The sequence below is a fragment of the Lichenostomus cassidix genome, chromosome 2, assembly GCF_008360975.1.
Source record: "Lichenostomus cassidix isolate B80296 chromosome 2, HeHo_3.0, whole genome shotgun sequence".
Classification (NCBI taxonomy): Eukaryota; Metazoa; Chordata; class Aves; order Passeriformes; family Meliphagidae; genus Lichenostomus; species Lichenostomus cassidix.
In genome coordinates, this window is record NC_139482.1 from 53,609,040 (window position 1) to 53,633,294 (window position 24,255).

Sequence of the window (24,255 nt, forward strand, 5' to 3'; positions counted from 1 at the left end):
TTGTACACTTGCACGTCTCCCTCGAGTTTAAATAGGCTGCATCCAGCCTATTTTTCTGTGCTAAACACTGAACCACAAGAATAGACTTTTTAAAACAATACTTCATAACCAGTATCTACCGAGATGCTATTATCCTCTCCCCTTTCCTTTTAATCACCTTCCCAGTGCAAAAGGAATGGAATGTTTTTTTCAGCTCGAGATTTTCTTCATCCTAAATTGTAATATATCTGCTGTATTGGAAATTGAAGTGACAGACTGCTTTCTTTTAAAGACATTACTTCTCTGCAGTAAGGAACCGTTTTATAGGAAGTCAAGGCTAATACACCTGTTGTGCTGGGAAAAGATTTGTACCCATTTATTTTAATTTAAATGAACTCCTGCAAAGGTAACTTCTCTGAAAAATTTGGGAGTGGGCTTTGTGAAAAGAAGGATGTGAGGCCAACACTGGTCCTTTCTGGTGCACCTGTTCTGAGATGTCAATGGTTGGTCTTGTGGATCACATGAAAATGACAAAGAACTTTGAGCACCAGGACAAATAAAATCTGGTTCCTAGGATGTGTGTCTCCAGGTGGCTCGTGAGGTCAATGTGATATTTCTTCCTAGAGCTGGGGTTTTTAGAAGAACTATATTTCTCCTTTTTTTTTGTCCAAATTGATTCTCGCTGGTGTTGAGTAAGATCTACTGACTCAAGATCATAATGTACATAATACGTTTATTTGCCCAGCTAGTGCTACTGATATTTCGATATTCATAGAATCATTTAGTGACACATATGTAAGTCTTGACAGGATTGGACATAACCTCTGCATTTGTGAATCAATACTCCTATTTATCACTTTTTCTGGCTCACTCATTAGTTAATCTGGATGTGCCTTTTATTATTTCTGAAATGCAAACAACTCAGAAGGGACTGTATCTCAACAGGAGAGGCATATGTGTGTTCCTTCTAAAGTTAATACAGCTTTTCTGGCTTAGCAGTTGACTACCAAAAACACTGCTGAACACAATCTGGAGGGGAACTTACAAGTACTTACTGCAGCCTTTTTTTCACCAGGGAGTCTGATCTACCTCCTTTTTCTCTAGGCTATTTTCATTAAACCTGTAGGTACCTGTCTCCCTTATGTCAGATTTGTCTGAAACTGGCCAATCTTTTAAAGCATTGAGGTTAAAATTGTATGAAATCTAAGTAGGTAACGAGAGAAGCGTGCAATTAGTTGATTTTTTATGATACTAAGTTAACATGGCTCTGTAAATGTTTAAATACTTATGGGTTTCTTGCCTGAGACATGATTGGACTAAACTAGAGATGCTGGATTTGCATATAGGCTCATTCCTTTTTACATATTAAAGAATTACATGCAATTAAAATAGAAAAAAAAAATCAATCTGTGCACAGTCAAGCAATAAAAAACCATGTGATTCTTTGAAAATGAACATTACCTTCCTGCCCTCTAAAAACCATAAATGATTGCATATCAGAGAACGTTAAATTAGTTTTAAGGCAATTGTTCCTATTACTCCAGTGAAATAATCTTAGACTCAATATTTATCTTTTAAAAAATGTTAACTTGTTCAGAACAAATAGGCTTCAATTTTAGTGTGCAATTCAAGCCATTTCCAGACATAAATGTAACATCATATTCTCATCTTTAGCTGATATCTGGGGCCATGTGACTTGCTTTTGATATCACACCTTTAGCCACAGCAGAGGAAAGTACATTGTAAATAATACAGACTTCTCAGAAGCTTGATATACAGTGAGTGCATGCTCAGATGATACCAAGCGATTGATAGGCTTTTACTGTTGTGTATGGCTGTTCCAACACATCTTAGGAAGATACATGGTCTGTCAGTTCTGCCTCTTTTTCTTCTTGTTTTTTTTTTTTAATAAATGACTTTGTGTTTTTTCCCTTCCACATGTGGTCTTTATTACATATGACCTGGTGAATAATTTTTTTGACGATAATATGACCTGTAAAGTGCATGTGCCAGTGTGGATTTTGGATCCTTGCTCTTTGTGTTCTTCACTCTGGATGTAAAGACCACCTGGTGAGTTTTGATCCTCAGATGAGCTGATAAATCTTAGAGTCAGGTTGCTGATGCACATGCTTGGGATTAGGTATACCACAGACAGAAAATGCTGCTGCTGTAAGTTCTCCTTATTAGTGATCAGTGGGAAAATTTGCTAGGGTACCTTCAGAAGGAAGGATATTAAATGGAATGAAACAATAGAGAGTATTTTGAAAATAGCTAATGGCTCATGCTCTTGTATTTATTCTCAATTCCCCTCAGTGTTCCTCTCCAGATTATCTTCAGCAGTGTTTTTGGCAGTCAACTGCTGAGCCAGAAAGGCTGTATTAACTCTAGAAGGAACACACACATGCCTTTCCTGTTGAGATACAGTCCCTTCTGAGTTGTTTGCATTTCAGAAATAATAAAGGGCAATTCCAGATTTACTGATGAGTGAGCCAGAAAAAGTGATAAATAGGAGTATTGATTCACAAATGCAGAGGTTATGTCCAATCCTGTCAAGACTTACATATGTGTCGCTAAATATATCTATGAAGGTAGCATCAAAATACCAGTAACACCAGCTGGGCAAATAAAACTGTGTTCATTATGAACTTGCAAGATCAGTCTCTTTAGATTACACAACTAGTAAGTGAAAATAGCTGCTTTTGTTGAAGGGATAGCCATTTCACTTCAGCCACTTTTAACCTGAATGCATTGAGGGGTAATTTTGGAGAAAGTTAAAAAGCTCCTCTGTTTAAGAATGCATAATTGAGCTGAAAATGTCAAAAGGACAGAGGCAAAATAGTAAAAAACAACATTGTGCCTTCTTTTCAAAAAGAAATTAAAGGATGTTCAGAGTTTTGTCATCCTTTCATTACAGTTAATAGTTAAAAGTCAAGTTACTATGTTTTAGAGAAAAGTATCAACAATTCATGAGGGCAAAACATATTAAAAATTAATAGCATTACTTGGAATTGGCTGATGTAGTTGCCAAGACATTCTTCACGATATTTGAAAAGTCATGGCAGTCAGGTGAAGTCCCTGGTGACTGGAAAAGGGGAAACACTGTACCTGTCTTAAAAAAAGGTAGAAAAGAGGACCCTGGGAATTACCAACCTGCTGGCCTCACCTCTGTGCCTGGGAAGATGATGGAACAGATAATCCTGGATGATGTGTTAAGGTACATGGAGGATAGGGAGGTGATTTGGGACAGCCAGCACAGCTTCACCAAGTGCAAGTCCCACCTAACCAACCCAGTGACCTTCTATGATGGACTATCTCAGTGGACAAGGGAAGGGTTACAGGTGTCATCTATCCAGACATGTGTAAAGCCTTTGACAGTGTCACAGCATACTTCTCTCTAAATTGGAGAGAGATGGGTTTGATAAATGGACTGTTGGATAAGAAATTCTTTGGAAGGTCACATCCAGATGATAATGATCAATGGCTCAGAGTCCCAATGGACATCAGTGACAAGTGGTGTCCTTCAGCGGGTATTGGGGCCTGTGTTATTTGATATCTTCATTAATGACATAGACAAAGGGATCAAGTGCACCCTTAGCAAATTTGCAGATAACACCAAGATGAGTGGTGTGGCTGCCATACCTGAAGGATAGGATGCCATCCAGAGGGACCTGGAAAACTCAAGAATTTTAGCCCATAGGACTCTCACCAGATTTAACAAGACCAAGTGTAAGGTCCTGCATCTGGGTTGAGGCACCCCCTTGTATGAATGCAGGCTGGGGGATGAGCAGATCCAGAGCAGCCCTGCTGAGAAGGAATAGGGGGTCCTGGTGGGTGAGAGGCAGCAATGTGCACTCATAGCCCAGAGAGCCAACCATCAAAAGCAGCATGGCCAGTAGGTCAAGGGAGGTGGTTCTGCCACTCTGCTCTGCTCTGCTCTGCTCTGCTCTGATGAGACCCCACCTGGAGTGCTGAGTGCTGCAGTGCCCCATCAGAGAAATGACACAGATGTGCTGGAGTGAGTCCAGAGGATTTCTCTGTCAGAGTCAGAGGGATGAGAGCACCCTTCCTATGAGAAAAGGCTGAGAGAATTGGGATTGTTCAGCCTGGAGAAGAGAAGGCTTTGCCATGACCTCATTGCAACCTTCCAGTACCTGAAGGGAGCCTAAAAGAGAGGTGAAGAGGGACCTTTTAAAAGGGCATGCAGTGACAGGACAAGGGACAATGGGGACAAACTGAAAGAGAGTAGGGTCAGATTAGGAGGAAGCTCTTTACCGTGAGGGTGGTGAGGCTCTGGAGCAAAGAGCCCAGAGAAGCTGTGGATGCCCCATCCCTGGAAGTGTACAAGACCATGCTGGATGAGGCTCTGAGTAACCTGGTCTAGTGAAAGGTGTCCTTACCATGGCAGGGGGATAGGAACTAGATGATCTTTCAGGTCTCCTCCAACCCAAACCATTCTATGATTAAAAACTAACTGAAATGACTGAATGTAAGCACAAGTACTTAAATGAATTTTAAAAATAAGTGAAGGTGTGCAGAGGTTACACACTGCTTCCAGGAAATCCATGCTCCTGGGACAATTCTGGCTCCCCCAAGATCAATTGCAAATTGCCACACAATTCAGATTTGTGCAGTGTCACCATGTTTCTGTCTTCTAAGACCTTCAGTATTCTGGGACCAGTTGAGGACCTTTTCTGGGACCATCAATGACAGAGAGCATATAGGGTGGGCTATGGATAAATTGGAGGGAGCATGGGTTTTTCTTCACTGAAAGCCAGGATCTCATTAGCTGAACACCAACATTATATGATGTTTGAAAAGAAGGGAGTGAATTCATACCTGACAAGCTGGTTGATGATGGGGGCTGAATTTTAAGCCAAACCACAAAACCAGAATTTTGTGTTCTTTTAGGACTGGTGCCCTCATGCACTCCCTACTACAGTTTTATTACCACCAAAGCAATTTTTTGCTGTCCGTTGATTTCTGTATGAGTTTGTGGCCTGACCCAAGACCTACCCACACTGAGTGTGCCCGTGATCACACACACGGCTCTTGGGCTGAGAAATGTTTTCACATGAGGCCACTAATCAAGAAGTTCAGTGTCCAGTACAGTGAAAGACTAATTATTACTTGAGCTGCTACGTGCCCTCCCTGCAGCTGCTGTGGTGGATCATACAAGGCTTTTGCTGGCATTTTAGAGAAACCAGGGCAATTGGGGCCTCGGTTGAAAACCACAATAATTGCTGGTGGGCTACCTGGTGACTCTTTTCTTAGTCCTCACCACTGTTGTCTGTCCATATTGTGGCAAAATGCAACAGGAAAGGACTGTGAGTGAGATAAAAAACAAACATACAGGTGTGTAGAGCAGATGGAGAGAGAAGGAAAAAAAATCTTTCAAGTCTTTAGTTATCAAATATTTTCAAGAACTTCACAATCTCATATGGGACTGATTCCTATTAAATCTGAATTCTCAGTTTAAAAATAAACCCCCTGGGAACCTTCCCTCTTGATAAGTCTCTTTTGCTTCCTCAGTGTTGTTTGATTGAAACTTAAGTGAGCAGAAGAGAGTCTTTGCTTATCAAAGCCCTGCTAGTACTAAAAGTTTTTTTAACAGGTATAGATTTAGACTGTGGCCAGTCCTAAAGCCACCGCACAGGGGAAGAGACTGTATAAAAACATGTCTTCTACAACTTCAGTGTAGTTCTCTGACTTTACTGCCAGCTTTTCTCCCATCACACCTGTCTTAAGAGAAGATCAGGACACCGATGGAGTTAATTTTTTATCAAGCGTATGGCAAATTTATTGGGGTTTTTGTGGCTTAGTGGTGGTTTTTTTCCCTTTGTGGTTTTTTAAATTTTTTTTTTTCCTGGAAGCACAAAAGAGAGACATGGAAAGCATTGTGCTCCTAAAACTCTTTGTCCTTTATGTTGCACTTAAGGAGCTCTGAAGTGCTGTCATAATCAATTTGTAGAAATTTGATTTTTAAACAGTCAGTAAGGGGTGTGAAGTCTTATAGTCAGTATTCAGTAGCTTTAAGGTAGGATCTATTTTGAGATTTCAGTGATCAATAGGAACATAATTTTTTCAATTTGCAAAGTCACCATTTCTTGTAACTTGATAGATCCAGGTTATTTGTATCTGTCATGGCTAGCTGCTTATGAGGCAGCTAAAATACCTATAGTATGGTGAAAAGAGGAAGTTTTGCATTTTTAAATAGGGTTGGGGGAAAAAGACAATGTTTGCTTGCTGCTTTATCACAACAGAATGAAAAGATATGTGTTCAGCTTTTAGTAGGTGATATGAAAGCTCAAAGGGTCATTCTTCCACACCCTTGTATTGTATAAGTAGATGAATTATGTGTGTTTGAAGTGGCTGTTAGACCATCGTATGGAGACATGATGCCTAAAGGACCTGATGCAATCTTTGCCTTATTTATGGAGCCTCTATTGTTATGTCTACAAAAAAGCTACATTTTTTGTTCTCTTTCTTATATACCCCATAAAATACAGAAAAATTACATATAAAAGAGAATTCCAATCTGGAAAAATTCACAATAAATAAGTATTCCAAATGCTCTCTGTTTTTCTATGCAAATAAATACTTTGTTTTAGTTTTTGATTATTTAGTGCATTATACTGGAAAATAAAACAATATTTAACAAAATCAAAGACAAAAGTAATTGTGAAAGTTTTGTTCCCAAGTCTCAAACACAATTTCCTAAGATCACCAGAGCTTTCATTTCTAGGCTGTTTTTTTAAAAAAACCTTTGCAATACAACTAACTAATTTCTCAAATATACTGGTATTTCAGAATCCTGTATTTAGACAGAGCTCAATATGACTCAAGAGAAGTGGCCCAAGAAACAGGCATTTCTGTGACTATATCATAATTACAGAAAGAATTGAACAATGAACCTCATGAGCTCTGCAAAAATGCGAGAGAAATCATTTAAATGGCTGACCCAGCCTTTCTAACACACTCCTATCACTTACCAGGGTTTTGTTATGGGACTGTGGTTGGAAGTACAGGGAGATACACTGCCTTCACATCCATCTGTGCTTTGCTCCATTTGGCCTGGGGGATAACACACACTCACTCACCTGGGGGGTTCCAAAGTACTCCAGAAGGAAATCCTCTACTCTGCAATACCTGTAGAGAAAATAAGACATCTCCAATGCATGCACCCACTCTGGGTACAGAAACAGTGTTTTGTTTTGCAGATAAAGTTATGCTCCACAGTGCAAATGGATTTTCTCTCTTCCTTTTTTTCCAAGCATTTAACTATTTTTGTATTGAATGGATGTGAAATTACATGAGCTTGGATAATGTGAATAATGCATGAGATTTAAAACGAACAGGAAAGAAGCTTATTTTTCATGTCAAACAATTCTTTATTTTTTATGGTACAAATTAAAAGTGACAGATCTGAAGCTGTTAAGAAATACACAAAGTGCAGCTTTACTGACCATACAGATATTGCTCTAGATTAAGTACAGTTTTGTCAGGTTTTTTTAATTTTTTTTTTTTTTTAAATTTTCATGTTAAGCAACCTGTGCAGATAAATCAGCTTTGGTTTCAAAGTCAGAGTAGTAAGGAGCTTTTAAATATCCAGTTTGTTTTCTTGGTCACAAGTCCACCATATCCACTCCTTTTTTATTTATTCATATTTTTTAACAACACAATACAGTCCATTTTGTACTGCCATCTTTCCCCCTGCATGCTCCATGCATGGAAAAACAGATCTCTTTGCAGTGCTTCATAAGTAACCCTGGTGACCATTCTGTAGATTATAGCACATAGGACAAAAATAATAATAATAATAATAGTAATAATAATAATAATTATTAATAATAATAATATCACTTTTTAACAATAAATAAACAAATGTGCCCCACATAGTCTCAATTTGGAAACAAGCAAACCACGTGACAAAAAGCTCATTACAAAATGTTTTCCAAACAGATTTTACAGTCAAACATTGACATGGAAATCAATTTCCTCTTTTATCTTCTTATTTGAATGTTGGTCAATAACTGGGTACAAGTAGAGTGCTGAGGTAAAACACTGATGAACAGTTTTATTTTTGTATTTTTTTAAAATAGTAACAGTTTAGTATTGCGAGATTGTCAGCAACATTTAGCCATATCTATACAATGTGCATATACCTACATACATTGAGCTTTGGTCCAGCATTGAGAAGACGAGCAAAGGCATTTTACATATTTCTTTTTGGTTATAGCTTGAGTTCTTTGATACACCTCTACTTGTTCCTTCCTAGCTCCTTTTTGCTTCCTTGTTCTCTCTCTTTTTTCTTTTCTTTTCTTTTTATTTTTTTTTGGCTTTTTTTTTCTTTTTTTCAGTAATAATGTAAAGAAATTGGAACCTTTTGAATGCATTTGATTTCTTCAACTGTCCAAAATAGCTTTTTAGTGAAAACCATAAAAAACAGAATCAGAACAGTAAGTGAACCCTTGGTTCATTATTCAAACAATATTCTATTGATATATATATTTTAAAAAATCAATTATCAACAAATTGGAAAACCATTAAACCTTCACATATGACCAAAGAGACTTTTGTTTCATTTGCTGGTAGCAATCTATCTTTTAGTCATATGCAAAATTAAAAGGTATTCAAATGTTATCAATGCATGAAGATTGTTTACAAATGGGAACCAGAAATGTTGCCAATTACAAAATAAACAAAATATTTATGGCCCCCCCAAAGATGTATGACTCACATATAATTTATCTTCCTAAGAATCTGTTCAGGCACCATTTATGCCCATAGCAAAAATTTGTGTGTAAAAAAATTAATATGAGAAGCATTACAACACTTTATAAATAATTTACAAAACATAATACAAAATTAGAAAACTGTAAAAAAAATCACTGCACATGAATGGTTATAAGACTGTAGGATGAACATTATTTTTTCTTCCACGCTGGCAATTTATATTTATTTTACATTTTCACCGTCCTAGTTATATCCTTCCGATATGTACTTTGGAACAGAAAAGAGCTTATATAACTGCTGCCAGCATATTTTTAAACATTTAGTATCTTTCATACAATGTTTAGTTAACTTTTCTTCTTGGGGGATTTTTCTTCACAGAATTTAGAGCAGTCCCTGGGAGAATTGGAAATTTAGTTTTTAGGCAAAGAATGGTTGATGGTTTTGTTCCCAGGCTGTTGATGGTGGGGATGGAGCAGGGAGGGTATGGCTGTAAGGATGACTGAACATGTAATCGTGTATGTGGCATTAATGACTGGGCAATTAGGAATGTAGTGGAGATGTGGGTAGGATTTCAGGACTGATTGCTTCCAAGTATCATTTGTTCATCCCTGCTTTCCTGTTGGCTTCTGGATGGTGGTCTGATCATTATGTAAATTGAACTGTGGCCACAACTTTATGACAGTTTGGTATAGACTACATAGATATTTCTGTGGATATAGGTATCTGTGGAGAGGGAGGGTAAAAAGAAAACCCAGAGGGGCAGATGTTGCTGTGAGACTCTCTGCTTTACATGCTCAGCTTGGAGAAGTACCTTTTCTGTCCCTCACAATTTGCCTCTGGTTACTGAGGTGATTTTTCCCCCAGCAGTTATTTATATACCAACAGCTGAAAAAGAGTCAATAGCAATTCTCACTCTCCTCCTCATAAAAGCAATACTGAAAATATCCTTAAACATACCCTGCTGAAGCTTAAAGTCTAAAATGCATTTGCTGGATATGAGCCCATCCTGGCGTACTGGATCCTCAGTCCGCTCCAACACTGACTTTTGAGAGCGCTCACATTTAGAAGCAGCTTATGGCCCAGATGATGGTCTCTGAAATCTTAAAACTCCATGCAATAAATACCCCACTCTACAAGGCAAATCCCATAAATAAAATAATAAGGGCCAGATTCAAAAGCTGGTGCAATCTTTCACTAGGTTTTGGATATAACCTGGAGTTCTTGAAAACTCTTTATTAAGAAAGGTGTTATTTGATGACTCCAGCACTTCAGGAACTTCCTTCGACATCCTAGGTAGACCAGCAAAAATCCAGCACAACCATCCTGAGTCAAGGAATGCAATCAGGAGTTATACCAGCACAATTTTTCTCTACCATCTCTACAGTGAGCTGAACCAAATATCTGATGTTATCTTTTGGGAAGATCTCATCAAGATGCAGCTTCTACCATAACAGTGGGCTGAATCCCAGAGGCTGTAGCATAACTGAGCAGAAGATTAAATCTGCAGATGACCTTCATAGATCAGCCCACACTGCATCCAGGACCTGCAACACCTTTCTCTCCCTCTGAGCCTTGGTTTGCTTGTAGGTCCAGTGACCACAGTATTTTAGCAGATGCTTGTCCAATCAGAAAGGAAGCCACAGAGACAAACTGTCTAAAGAAAAATCAGTTCACCTGAAATACATTGCAGGTGACTCACCTTATATTATCATGGGATACTCAGTGGTTTTCCATATGTTCCAATTGCTTAGTCTAGCCAGTGGCACAGCAAACACCTGCAGAAGCACATCCTCCTACTGAAGAAGTCAACAGGGCAAGCATCAATATCAGGATGACATAAAAAAAGCAGAAGGAACAAAGCACTATCATCGAAACTGTCCGTAGTGATGTAACGATCAAAACATCTTCATTACTTCTCAGCCCGTCCATCTATTTTCATCAGAACGTCAAGAAATTTCTTTGGCTAGGAGACTTTGGAGAGAAATTGCTTCAAATGGAACCATAATATAGATGCAGTACTGTACCAAGTGTGCAGTTTATATTTATACCACAAAATGAGTTTTGGTAACCTCGCCAGGTTCATGGCCTAAGGACAGAGAAATCTCAAGCTACACATTCGACGAAAAATACAATGTTCAGTGTGGGGTTGACAGCCCATCAGACATAATCCTAATCCTTCTTTGTCCTCTATTGCATTTCAGCATATCAGTATAAAAGTGTTCAGATTTCACTTTTCTTTTCAAAAGTTTTCAAACAGTACTGGGTTTGGGGGACTTGGGAAAGTGGGGGAGAATGAGCTGGAAGAGAGCAGGCAGCAAATAGAATCAGGAAAAAAAACAGAAAAAGAAATGCAAACCAAAACATACACCATTAGAAGAGAAATACCAAACCCCACAAATCACAATAAAAAGTAATTATTTTTGGCACCCAAACACCAGGAGATTGCAAAACTAAAATAAAAGAAAATGAGGTGACTACTATGGAATGGCTTTGTACACACCTGCAGGGGGTACCAACGATGAGAGAAATTAATCCTGTTGTTTTCTTCTTTGCAAAATACAAATGTAAAAATTCGTAACACAATTTTACATTTGTAAAAGAGTAGACTAACAATCTGGTTTGCAATGCCATGTTTCTGACTTTGGTTAATAGTTTTCATAGTGAATCAGCACTTGATACCTGAAAGGCTACAATCACTCCTCCAGGTGGCAGGCTTGTATTCTCTTTTAAACCGATAGTTTTTCTTTTGTTTTTCTTTTTTTTTTTTTGTTTTGTTCTTCCTTAAAATGTGTTCATATTTTCATAATGTACAGAAAAAAAATCAAGCAGTTATTTGGTTTAAGTCCATTTAAAAAAACTGGCTTTTTCTTTTTTTTTGGGAACTAACTAACTCTACCACACACACACACACACACACACATACACACACACACACACACTAAGTGTTGTGTATTTTTTTGTTTTGTTTTGTTTTTTAAATAGGAAAACCCATGGACATTTATAAACTGTTCTGTCCTTCTTGTAGTTTTTTCAATCCTTTACTTACAAGGGTGATGAATAGGTATTTTCACAGAGTTCAAATGGACACGTTTCCGTTGGTGCAGGATTTTTTTTCTGTGTGATTTGGTTTGGTTTTTTTGTTTTGTTTTTAGGAGTTTTCTTCCAGAGAGTCTGTTAAAGGCTCCATAGGAACTGCCGTCGCAGGCTCGTGTTGTTTCAAACGTTTAATTGTGTTCTTCAGTGCTTGCCTCTTATTGCAGAACCAAACTCTAACTACTTCCCGGTCATAGTTCAGTTTCTCTGCAATCTCTGTCATTTCTTGCCCAGAGGGATGTGTGTTCTTCTCAAAGTGGGCATTCAAGATTTCAAGGGCTTGTGGCGTGAATGAGGTACGCCTCTTGCGCTTTTTGGATGGTTCGCTCCCAATAAACTCGGTAAGGTTCTGCATCCCTGCTCGATGGCGGGCCTCAGCCTCAGCCATCCACCGCTCAAGCACCGGCTTTATCTTCTGGGCACTTTTAGGGGTGATGTCCAGCTTTTCAAACCTGGCAGGATACAAAAGGCCAGGGTTCAGTTTGGCTGTCAGACTGCTAGCTATAGTGTTCTCTTGGGCTTCCTGTGGTAGGAAAAAGTGGCTTCTCAGGATGGTGTGTCTGAGGGAAAATTGAGAAAGAAGAGTCTTACACTGATGCTCTGCCAGGTTGGGACTTCCTGCATGCCTGACTAATTAACTGGCAGAGGTAATTGACAATGGATTATGAAAACTATCAGATAGCTATATCTATAAGTAGATATATATAGCTAGATATTTAACCTAACACAAAATGAGCACTACAGAAAAAAATCTAAGTACAGTAAATAACACAGGTTAAGAATCACATTTTCATATTTCTGATGATCTTCAAAACCCTTGAGACTAAGTATAATTACAGGAAATGATATCAAAGGTAATTGCTCTTTATCATCTCGTCTTTGTGCTTAATCCTTTTGTTATCCCTCCCATCCCATGTTATCCAAACACCACAGCTTTAATAAGAAAAACCCATGGCAAATACTAGCCTCTGAATATCAGGTTCCCTTTCCATTTTTCAGCAATTTTCACTGTGAGTTATTTAATGCTATATCCCTTTTCTGAGTGGAAAAAAAATTCCCATAGCCACAGTGATGTTCAGCTGAAACAGCTGGACGCTTTGCAATTATCTTGACTGCCTCCACAATGTGCAAAGACAGACTCATGTTTTCCAGATGAAACCCAGCATAACAGTCTACTAATATACTGTGGCACCAAGCTGAGTTTATTGTGGGATTTCTGCAAACTGTATCAGAATGATATCATTTCCTGTAAATGAGATCTTGTATATATGATTTTGCCATCAAAAGTCTTTTGCCAAACCAGATTTTACAAGTAGTGTAAAGTATCTGGAAAAGCAGCCACACAAAGCTTTAATCCTTTCGAAAACAAGCAGAAGACCTGAGTTCACATTTCAAGTCTTAAAAGTAATTGTTTCTTTCATTTACTGAAAGAAACTGAGTTTATCCTCTTTTGCAACACATTAGGAAAGTCTTAACCCAGGTCCTCTGGTGTCACCCATTTGTACTTCCCCACTTTACTCTGTCCACTCTGCACATTGTGATATTTAATGCTGCAGAAAGGCAAGAATTATTGGATGTTGCTGCTGTGCTCTCCAGCCCAGGCAGTGCTGAAGCACCACCACTACCACTAATCACAGCATGCTCTGGAGATGAGACTGGCCAAATCACTGTCTTTATGCCAAGAAACTTGGTGACTGGAGCTGGCCATTTTTAGTGTCTCTCTTCAGGCAGCAAAAAATATTCCAGCAAGAAACAAAGTACTTCTCACAAACAAAGAATAAGACAAAAATAATTTCAGATAATAAAACTCCAAAGAATTTGTAACTGATGCCTGATATCTTAATGTGGTAATGACTGCAAGGTGTCATTCCTTGGTGTCCAGTGATATTTCAGGCCGAAGGATATGTTTTAGAATGTATTGTCTCAAGTTAAACAAAATGCTGCTCTTTGCATGCAGAACATATCAAGGTGGTATATTGCTCATGTGACCTGCACAGGCTACCAGGAGATTCTACTTTTTTCTTCAAGTTGACCAAGTTGTTGTTGTTCGACTTGCTTGCCTTACTGTTCCTTCTATTGACCTGGAGCTCATACTGAAATTCCTTTGCTATGAATAAAAGTTAAATCTACTTTTACTGAGGAACACACGCTGTCACTGAAGCAGCTTGTGTTAGTGCTTAATAAAAAATGCACAGTCATAGCAAATGATTACATCCCAAAGTGGCATCCATCTGAGGCAGGCAAATGAAAAAAAATCCTGTAAACTTGCACATATTTGAGACCAGCTCTTTCACCCAATCCCATGTTCTGAGCAACTTGCCCCACCAGGGAGCCTTCTGTAAAAGATCTCGCCATCCCCAGTGCTTTCTCAAAGTGTGAGGTAGATGGAGGAAATCAGAAGACAGCAAACTAGACAAAAGTAAAGGAAACTGCAATGTGTCCCTTTAAAGTATAGTATGATAAACAACAACTTAAGGCCACAAAAAAATGTCAGTTGCTAAAAACTCCACCAATTTTACGCATTCTTTACCAACTGACCACAAAGAAAAAAAAATACAAAATCAAAATTAATCCTTAGCAATAAGGAGCAATAGCATTCACATCATTGGCATTGCTTGTTAGTGTTGTTACTACAGAACATATTTGGTATAACGACATACAAGTCTTGAAACAAATTTCCCAGCAGTAGTATCCTTGTATAGACTGAATAAAGGTTATTTTCTACAGTGAGGTATCTTATAAGAAAAAACAGTAGGGGAGACCATAGAAGTGAGAGGATCCTATGGAGCTTTTTGTATTTAACAACAATCAATGGGTTTTATGGAAAATCATTGAGCAAAATGTGAGCTGCAAGCACACTACCCCATACTGATGTTATTTATAACCTTAGTCTTTAACTGCAGGAAAAGTACACTTCCGTTCTATAGGGAATACATTAAAAGTATAAAGAGCAGATAAAAAGACAGAGCATTTCATGGATCACCAAGAACAAAATCCACTTAAATCAGCTTAGAGTTGGTTTCTTGGCTTTCACTGATGGAGAAGGACTATAAGGCATTGCCCAAGAGGAAAAAGCTGTTACCTAAGTGTGTTTGTTACCTCATGCATAAACATGGGATTACTGAAACACACATACATGCATATAAGACGTTTGCTTCCACTTTAACTCTGTCAAGACTGTATTATTATTTCTTGTGATTGGGACAGATTTTTGCTTCTGCTTTGCATACATGGGTTTGTCTGTCTTTTTCAGTAAACATTTGGATGATAAAAGATGAATATCTGCTGGTTTGCAAGATAACAGGAAGGCTATTTTTTTCCCTTCTGTGTTGCCTAGGTAAATCATCATTAACATCCTCTATGTGAAGTGCTAACCACAGTAATACAGGTTTTAACTTAGCAGGGATGCAGCCATGAAATATTTGTTCAGTAACCCTATCTGTAGAAAATGGCACAGTATGAAGAGGGTCAGCTGGTGCTTATCCAGCATCAGCAGGGTCTCCAACTCATCTATGGAATTAAGTCCCAATACCAGTAACATTGTTTCTCATTTGTTTAAAAACAGAGGAAAAAAAAAAGATCAAAATAACACTAGAGATACACAAAAAGAACCATTTATATGTCAGATAACAACATTATTGGCTAATTTAAATTGCAGAGTAAATAATACACTCTAAAGACGAGACTCAAACACAAGCATGCTTGTCACAGCAAGCTGGACCATTATTAAGAACAAAGAGCAGAGGAGAGTTTATGATGTAACTTGTTACCTGCAGATGGCAGACTGGCTGTAGGCTGGGCCTTCAGTGGCGCTTAGGGCTTGGCCAACTTGAGTCTGTGTCAGGCCAAGGGACAGGCGCCGGATTTTAAAAGCTTTGGCAAATTCTCGTATTTCTTCCAGGTTTACCCCATCCACCTCTCCAGTGGCTGTCTGAGGATCTGTTGAGATATTTTTCAATCATGTTAGCTCTTTGCATCACATATCAGTGGGACAGGCTTACAACCAGTTTCATTGCCAAGACTTTCAAGTTCAATTTTTTAATTCTGAGCCCTTTCTTTTCATCCCCAAAGAGAAACAGACTTGCCTTGTCAGGTGCATTATGAAGCATGTTCAGATTGCTAAGATCCTGCCTGGGCTGCAGTTTGCAGCTCCTGGTGGAAGGCTTTCAAAGACATGCTGTTCCTGAACTCCTGAAAATGGCCAGGTCACCTCAGAGTGAGGGTGTGCCTGGGCTCCTCGCTGCCATTTATGCTTTGCAAAGTCTTCTCTGGGTTGAGGAGTCATGTTTCCTGTTTTCCCTTCCTATCACATAGCAAAAGATGGCTGGTGTTAATATATGTATTTTCATATATGTGTGTGAGGAGGGCTATATGTATGTATGAACTGCTTGGATTTTTAACGTGAAATCAAGACTTTCTGCTTTATCTAAAGTTAATGCCAAATAAGGAAATTCACAATTATTTCTTCCCTTTTACACACTACCCAACCTAACCTGCCACTTGAATGTCCAAAATAACCCAGAAAATGAACTAGCCTACACAAAATTTTGCCTTTAAAACCTCCTTAATTTAAAAATCGTCTTTTAAAATATGCCCTTCTGAGAAGCAGCCTTTCAAGCTTTTCATTCTGCCTCCCATCAGGTCGATAATCAAGGAGAAGCAACACTGGTTTTGGATGGTAATGCTGCACAGTTTTTTTACTTTTACATTTGCCCCTCAGAAGATAATGCTTACGATGCTGTGAGAATAAATCTGTCCTTCCTCTCTATAGCAGTTTACTGACACAGAAGCCTTTGTCCCTGAAAGGGCACATAATAAAGCATGTCTACCACAGGAAAGCTCCTTTGGAGCTGGATAACTCGGTCAATTTAGGACTTATCAAGGGAAATGACACAACAGCTGGAGAATGGAACTTCCCCCCCCCGCCCCCCCAAGCTACTGATCCCTGACTAAATGAAAGTGTTTGCCAAGTCAGAGACAGCATGGGACTAGGATGGTAGAAGATTTCAAAGTATAGTGCAATCCTGCATGTAGTGAAGCCATTCTCCCAGTGAGACATCTCTATTGTTCTTCACCTCATTTCTCAGACTTTTAGGTGAAAAGTTTGCAGCACAATAACCCCGCAATTTCTGTAAATGCAAGCAGTTGTCTAAGGACAGTGCTAGACTACATTACCATTCTGAACCCTATATGAGAATGGCTCCTGCTAGTATGGCTATAGTGAGGGCTTATCAGCATTACAGTAACAAAGCTTTTATTTTCATGGGTATATAAGCCTGGTGTAGAATTTCCTTTTGATGGAGATATCCTATGAAAAAATATTTTTGTCCAACAATAGGCAGAGGGAAAAGGGTTTTCCCTGTATATATTTTAAAATATATAAATTTAGCCTATATCTATTTGTTGCTTGAGTGCAAGAAGAACACATGGCAATAATATTTTAAAAATTCTTATGTATGCAGCCAGGGACCACATGAACTGTGCATACAGATAAACATGCACACAGGCTGAACCTAGTTTCGACAATACTCCACATTCAGAATCATCTCTTGTGTTCTCACTGGTGTATTTGAGGTTACCTGTACACCCATCCACACATTCAATATAAAGCTAGGGTGCATTTTGTTTGCTTTCAAATAGTCAGTGCTATGACAGTGGCTAGTCAGGCTTATAAAGTAACTGCCATTTAGCGGCATGAAATTTTCCTGTTTATCCCATACAATCCACCTAGCATACCATTTCTGAATTTCAGAAACACAGAATGGAGCTACAGACTTAAGTGCCCTTTAGGTCTCTGTAAAAAATATCATAAATAATACTGGCCTCAAAAACTCCCTTGGAGTAAAGTGCACTAAAATGGTGACCTTCCTCACCTCTTTCCTTCTGTCACTTTAAGGCCTCTGACTAAGGCTGTTAGGAATGTGACAAAGGACAATTCAGGTGCTCCCAAAGAACTTGCAAAGTAGCAAATTCTATGGCGTCTGGCACAAGTAATGTTCTCCAACTCCTATTAAGAATAAAAAGGGAGTGATAAAACTAATTGTAGAGAAATTATAGAGATTGTAGAGAAATTCTGCCAAGTTCTGCTGGATCTAGAATGATCCGGCACTGTTGCAACAGTGAGCATCATGGAAAGACCTTTCCTGCCTGTGGGGCTTGGATGAAGAAAACATTAGGCTGACCTCTCCTTGAGATGAGAAAAACTCCTGTGATGCCCTTCAGTAATATGGCAGTAATATATGGTGGAATAGCTGTTGAGAAAAAGGCTTCATTCTTACAGAGCATCTTTGGCAACAGGAAAGTACTAACAGATATGGACTGAAACTCTGCAGCATTTTATCTTGAACTCTAGGGAAAATAGCATTTGTATTAAATTGGAACCACTTCTACTTTAGGTGTGATTCAAAGCCCTTTGAAATCCACAGATCTCATCTTCTGTCACTTCCCCAAAACACAAAGAGTGCTATGAAGACCACTCTATTGACATCATCGTTGGTCTGTTTTACTCTATTGCATCAAAATGCCATGAATACATAGTCTTAGCCTGTGTGGTCTAATATATGCATATACATTAACATTCAAAGAGATTATGGACTTGTTTTAACAAGTTCTGAGCCCTCAGAACAGTTGAGCATATAGTGCACTTCACTAGTGCACTGTAAGAAGAGTAGCTTATTGAAGATAGTAAATAGGCTGGTGCTTTTTAAATTAAGTGGATATTCCAGGGAAGGCTGCCCAGTGCCAACAAGAAGATAGAGGATACCAATCCCATTGAGTGTTTGGGATCTACACCAATAGCATTTCAAGACTCCAAGTTTACATTATTGCATGAGAAAACAATGGCTGTCTATGAAATTAGAGGGTGCTGGCAAAAGGGAAGAGAGAGTTGTCTGGGACCATTTGAGAGGATATGGGTACATATAACAAACAGCTAAAATTCCACTAGCTGTCCTGGTGGATGGTGAAGGCAGATGAGCAGTGTGGAAGAAATTAAACCCACAGGCTCACTTACATTGAAATCTGTTTTTTCCTACTGAAGGGAATACTTCTCCCACTTTTGAATTCTTCTGAAAATCCTGTGTGAGTTTGTTGTTGTGTGAAAATATGCTGTGATTTTAATAGTTAGGGGAAAGGGTTGCTACAGAGAAATCAGTGCACCCTGAAGCAGAAGCCAAATTTCTGTTGCACAGAGTTCTGCCATGGGAGGGATTACAGGGGGATGATTTCCCCAGTCAGACAGGAGGAGAAATAGCTGGCAGAGGAGGTCCAATGGCAAGTAAATTGGATAAGAAAGGCAGGACAAAACACTGATAATGGAAAATGGAGTGGAGCTCAGGGGGAAAAAAAAAGAACAATTTGTTTATGGGAGTCATTTTAATTTTATAGTTACAGATGACAGTAAAATGAATTTGGAAGGAAGAAAGGAACTTCATGGAGATGCAAGGCTCAGAGCGCGGGGGGGAACCAGTGATTTCCACAAAGAGAACATATGGTGGAAAAGTTAAAGAAATGAGCAGAGGGATGCATTTCAGAAGAGGAAAATGAAATAGAAAAGGGGAAGAATAATGATGTTAAATTGAATGAAGAGAAAACAGGGAAGACAAAAGAGAATAGAAATAGAATTAGACAATACAAAGGGCCAGAAAGGCCAGGAGGAGTAGAAAGGAATCCTGCAGTCCTTGGTTAGACAGAATTTATTTTAAAATATCTTTTATTTGGAAATAACTGTTATGTTTTGTCTATAAAATAGTTAGCACTTGTTGCTGGTTAGGGATGAAGAGGTGATGATGAGATAAAACAGAAAAGCTATAAAGAAGACAACAACCTAAAGGAAAAAAAGGACGGGAAATAAAAAAAGAAAGAGAAATTAAAAACAAAAATAAGGAAATGCACCTTTTTTTAAAATTAAGAAACATATTAAAGAAAAAATGCAAAATCATGGAGAAAATATTACTAGAATGAAAAGTAAAAGGAATAAACCCAAGGAACATGGAACACTAAAGTTATTAAAGAGCAGGTCTTATCCCGTTCTCATTGTGCTTTAATAATTTCTCTGAGGCAATGTCTTGTAAAAGAGTTACTCTGCAATCAGTGTGCAGAAGCTTGCCTCAAATAATTATTTGCTGAGATTATGATGATGTATGCAATTTGATTAACTGAACAAACTGGCTAAATGTGGCTAAATATGAACTTTGCTATATTTAGCAAAAATTTCTGGAATATAGCAAATTTCTGCCAAGGTACTCAACTCTAGGACCCCTGCCAGAGGTCTGGACTAGAGTTTTGTAACGAAAGAGACAAAAGAAACAATATTCCTACTTCAGGAGGGATAAAGCAATCAAAGACAGGTTCAGGAGGCCATAAGTTGTTTCTTGCTGCCCTCGTGCCTAAGGATTTCTTTCAGAACCACTGACCCATTGTCCGCCTCATCCCACTAAAAGACTTTGAATAGACTTTTGGATACTAGATTTCAATTGTAGGCCTTTCATACAAAGCTCTGTAGCCAGTGTGTGTGCCGGGATGCTAAGAAGGCCATAGGCTTGACAAAGAGGTGCTTCTGCACTTCAGGGATTTTCATCCAGAAACTGAACAGATTCTGTACAGAAGCAAAACAAGGATGACTTTCTGTTTATTTCTTCATGACAAGCCACAGTTTTGTGCAAATGGCTTTTTAGGTGCATGAAACAATTTTCAAACTCATGAAGATAATTTAAAACTACTTATCCAAACAGTATTATTAGTTTATCACCGACAAGGAGAAGCTATAAAGGATCCCATCTGATTTTTCATGTTTCATTACACAGGTGGTTTGATCTTTCCTTACTGAACAGACCATACTTTCCTGTTTCTTGTGGGCTATCTCCTTGTTACTAGAAAACAGTAGGTAGCTCTCTTGTGCCCTGCAACACTGTCCCTGGTGTGACAGCTCAAGTGGGCACAGGCATACAGTGTTAGCTCCAGTTTGGGAATGGGTACATGCTCTCAGGAGTATGCTGGACAGCCTTTAAGGATAATTGAGGTGACTGGTTTGCTTCTGTCTGTCTGAGGTCATTAGGTAAATGGCAGATGTGAATTGATCTGCCCCTCACACTACTCATTGTGTTGGTCTGGAATAGCAGAGACTGGAAGAAGCTGGAAGCATAAACTCAAAATCAGGAAAAAGAGGTGGCACTAGTGATAAAACAAGATAAAGGAGGACAGAAACTACCTTATAAAAAGGCTGGTAAAAGGGTATAGGTATGGTCTGGGGACAGTGACTGAATGGGAACTGAAGTGGGAAGAGAAGTTGGGTTATGATGGACTTGTGAGGAAAGGACTGCAGGGAGGAAACTAGAGGAACAAAAGCATGGAGACAAAGGCAGATCAGATTATGTGGAGAACAGTGTGAGGAAGTAATGGGACTAGAACAGGACAAGTATTGGATGGAGTCAAGCCCGAGATGATCAAGTAGAAGTTCCATGTTCATTAATGTATCTCCCAGTTGTGCTCAAATTTGTATTCCTGTGCCTCATAATCCTCCGCTCTCAGCCAAATCCATAAGCACAGCATGCTTATTCTGGAGAAGAAGCAACAAGATGATAATAGAACTATGAGCTTTTCCATCCATTCAACACAAGATCTTCGATTTCCAACTACAAACAGAAACATTATCTCACCCTATGACTGATTTAAGTTGCTATTCTGCTCTTAGAACAACCTTGAAATTTATAAAAGCAAAAAATGAAGCTAAAAGAACATCCTTAGAGCTGCACAAATACACACTCAGAAGCTACAAAATGCTGGAGTTACAGCAGCCCACAGTGTAGCACAGTCTTTGAGCCCTGGATTATCAGTTCTTTTTCATGTGCCTTGTTCAGTGCACAAGATGAACTGTCCTTCATTATAGATGAACTGATTGATGCATTGCCTTTTTACTTGTTCAGTGTGTGCCCCCAGACCTCTATTAAAGCCCTTCACTAAAGACATCTCCTCTTGGCCTCTTCTGTTTTTTTTTTTTAATCTTAATTTATTTTCTTGTGTTTCTACAAGATGAGGGTCTTCCCTTTCTCATTCACAGTGAAGTGGACAGATATTAAGGGAAAAAGCATTTTTGGGTACCCAGTCTAGGTCAAGTAGGAAATGATTTTTTAGACTGTGTCTTTAAATGGTTCTTGATACAGTTCTACAATGAAAGTGCACTTAAAATTGCAACTGTGAGTACCAGGTTCTTCTGTAAATTAAAGTCCAGAGTCTCAAGCTGGATATCGAGGGAACACTTGTGAAAAATCTCTTTTAAGTGATTTGCCTGCCATTGCACTGAAATTACATAGCAGACAGAAGGCATCAGCTCCTCAGTCCTCTATTGCCTTAGGAAAAACCATCCTTCACTCCTCAACAGCTTCCTGCCTCATATGTTATGCAAATTGGGGGACAGATTAATGAATAGGTAAACCCTGGGACAACAGCCCACCTGTTGCGTTAGTAATTCTGATACATTGTTGCTGTTGAGTAGCTAGCAGAGTAATGAAGGCACCAGTTCTCAGTGGCAAAAAGGAATGACCTTTATTGTTTTGATTTCATCATATATATAGAGTATTCAAAAGTCACCCAGATTGGTCGGTCAGAAGCCTTCCCCCAGGCCTGATTGGCCAGGCTTGCACTGTCCAAGTTCTGGGACACTGTTCCAATAACATCCAAACCTTATCTTTATTTATAAAACACAAGAAAAATTCTCATGGGAAAAACCTGTGCTAGCCACAATACATCCCTAGCACAATTCCATTTGGAATGTACTGAAAGAAGGATGAGAAAAAAAAATCATGATTGCATTATTTTAATCACAAAAATATATTTTTACAGTGAAATACATGTGCCAAGAGGAATTGCGTACAGTTGAACAAACAACTGTTTTTCTAGCATCTCCTAATTTTTGATGGATTTATCCCCTAAACTTAAAAGGACTTCTTCCATGTTGCACTTATTTTAAATAAGTATGTCCACAAGAGGAGCTATTTTGGACTAGCTATTAAAAAATAACTTATTCTGCATCAGCTGTTTAACTCAATTTTCCCACATGAAGTAGGGGTAAGCTTTATGTATTTGTAACATAAAACCTCTTATTTGTCTTCCTCCTACAAACATGTCTACATGAGAAAATTTACTATTGATGGAGCAATAGTGGTATATTTATACCACTATAATGATATATGTATCTATATGCAGATATTTTCATTCCAGAATAAAAGTATTCACACTAGGAGCTATATCAGCATAATATTACCACTAGTAATTTCCCCACATATATGACTTCTGAAATAATCTAATCAAGATTTTTTCACATTTTTCCTTGCATGAAAGTTTCTCCAAGCCCTTCATCAGCTTGTATCGATCACATATTTTACTTTAACAGTATGGCATAAGCTATAGTGTTTGTTTACTTGGAATATGTACATGGAGTATCATAGAACAAGATCATCAACCAAATCCCTTGGATTTTTGCAGATGTGCAAAACTGTTAATGCTTCTTTTACGTATAATTTCAACCTGTTGTTTTTGCTATGTAAAGACCAAGTTAATGCTGATAAGGTAATAGCAAAAACTCTGAACTGTGTGATCTGGAAGAAAGGGCTGTTCAGGTCAGCTGTTACAATCCTAACACTGGAACTCAGTTATTTCACTGCAGTGTGCTTCTCTCTTCTCCTCCATTCTACAGTTCATTCTTGTTCAAGTGGTGCAAGCTTTTTCTGGCAAGAAAAGCCTCTCACTCTAGATTTGTGTAGTGTTAGGGTTTGTAAAATGGTTTGCTATATCAACTAAGCAAACAAACAAGCAGCTTCACCAAAAGTAGGAGTACCTGTTTGCCCACCAAATTCTGAGAGATATAATTCATTATATTGACTGATTCAAAAACTTCTAATTTCCAAAATACATAAACTACATTTCAGTTATAACAATTGCTCTCATTTTTATGACCATTTTCAGCATTGATTAAAATTTCACAAGGCGTGTTTACCTTAAGCCCCATCCATGACAGCACTTAGTAGTTCTTACTGGTAAGAGTCAGTGTAATTAGCAATATAGAACCTACCATGTTTTAAAAAAAACAAAAGGAGGGATAGCAGATTGGGAAACTCAGCAGTCAGGAGAACAAACAGGGGGGAGAATTAAGGAGAGCCAGGGAGCAATACTTACTGCTGACTAACTGGCCAACACTCAGAGCTGAAGAGGAGGAGGATGAGGAGGAAGAAGAGGAAGCCTGACGCACTGGGCTTTGAGACATAGATGCTTGACTGTGAGCCAAATGCAGGAGATTGGATTGTGAGGCTGCTTGTCCCACTTGCGTCTGGGAGGGCTGATGAAGCTATATGTTAAAATGTAAAAATAGGTATTAAGAAAGTGAAGCAGTAATAGAAAACTTGCAATGCACCATCTCACCCATCTACTTCTGGGCAAAAAAATTGCATAGGAGCA

The 24,255-nt window shown here is 38.6% G+C and overlaps 1 protein-coding gene across 2 annotated transcripts in view; it reads right to left on the reverse strand.

The window, feature by feature from the left end:
* Nucleotides 1-7,378: 7,378 nt before the first annotated feature.
* POU6F2 (POU class 6 homeobox 2) overlaps nucleotides 7,379-24,255 on the reverse strand; it is a 293,372-nt gene continuing 276,495 nt past the window's right edge. For both annotated transcript variants that reach the window (XM_085051596.1, XM_085051597.1), the window contains exons 8-10: nucleotides 23,977-24,145; nucleotides 15,576-15,744; nucleotides 7,379-12,365 (exon numbers count right to left, since the gene is read on the reverse strand). In XM_085051596.1, the coding sequence (XP_084907722.1) occupies nucleotides 11,861-12,365; nucleotides 15,576-15,744; nucleotides 23,977-24,145 (843 nt within the window). In that variant the 3' untranslated portion in view covers nucleotides 7,379-11,860. The remainder of the gene's footprint in view (nucleotides 12,366-15,575; nucleotides 15,745-23,976; nucleotides 24,146-24,255) is intronic.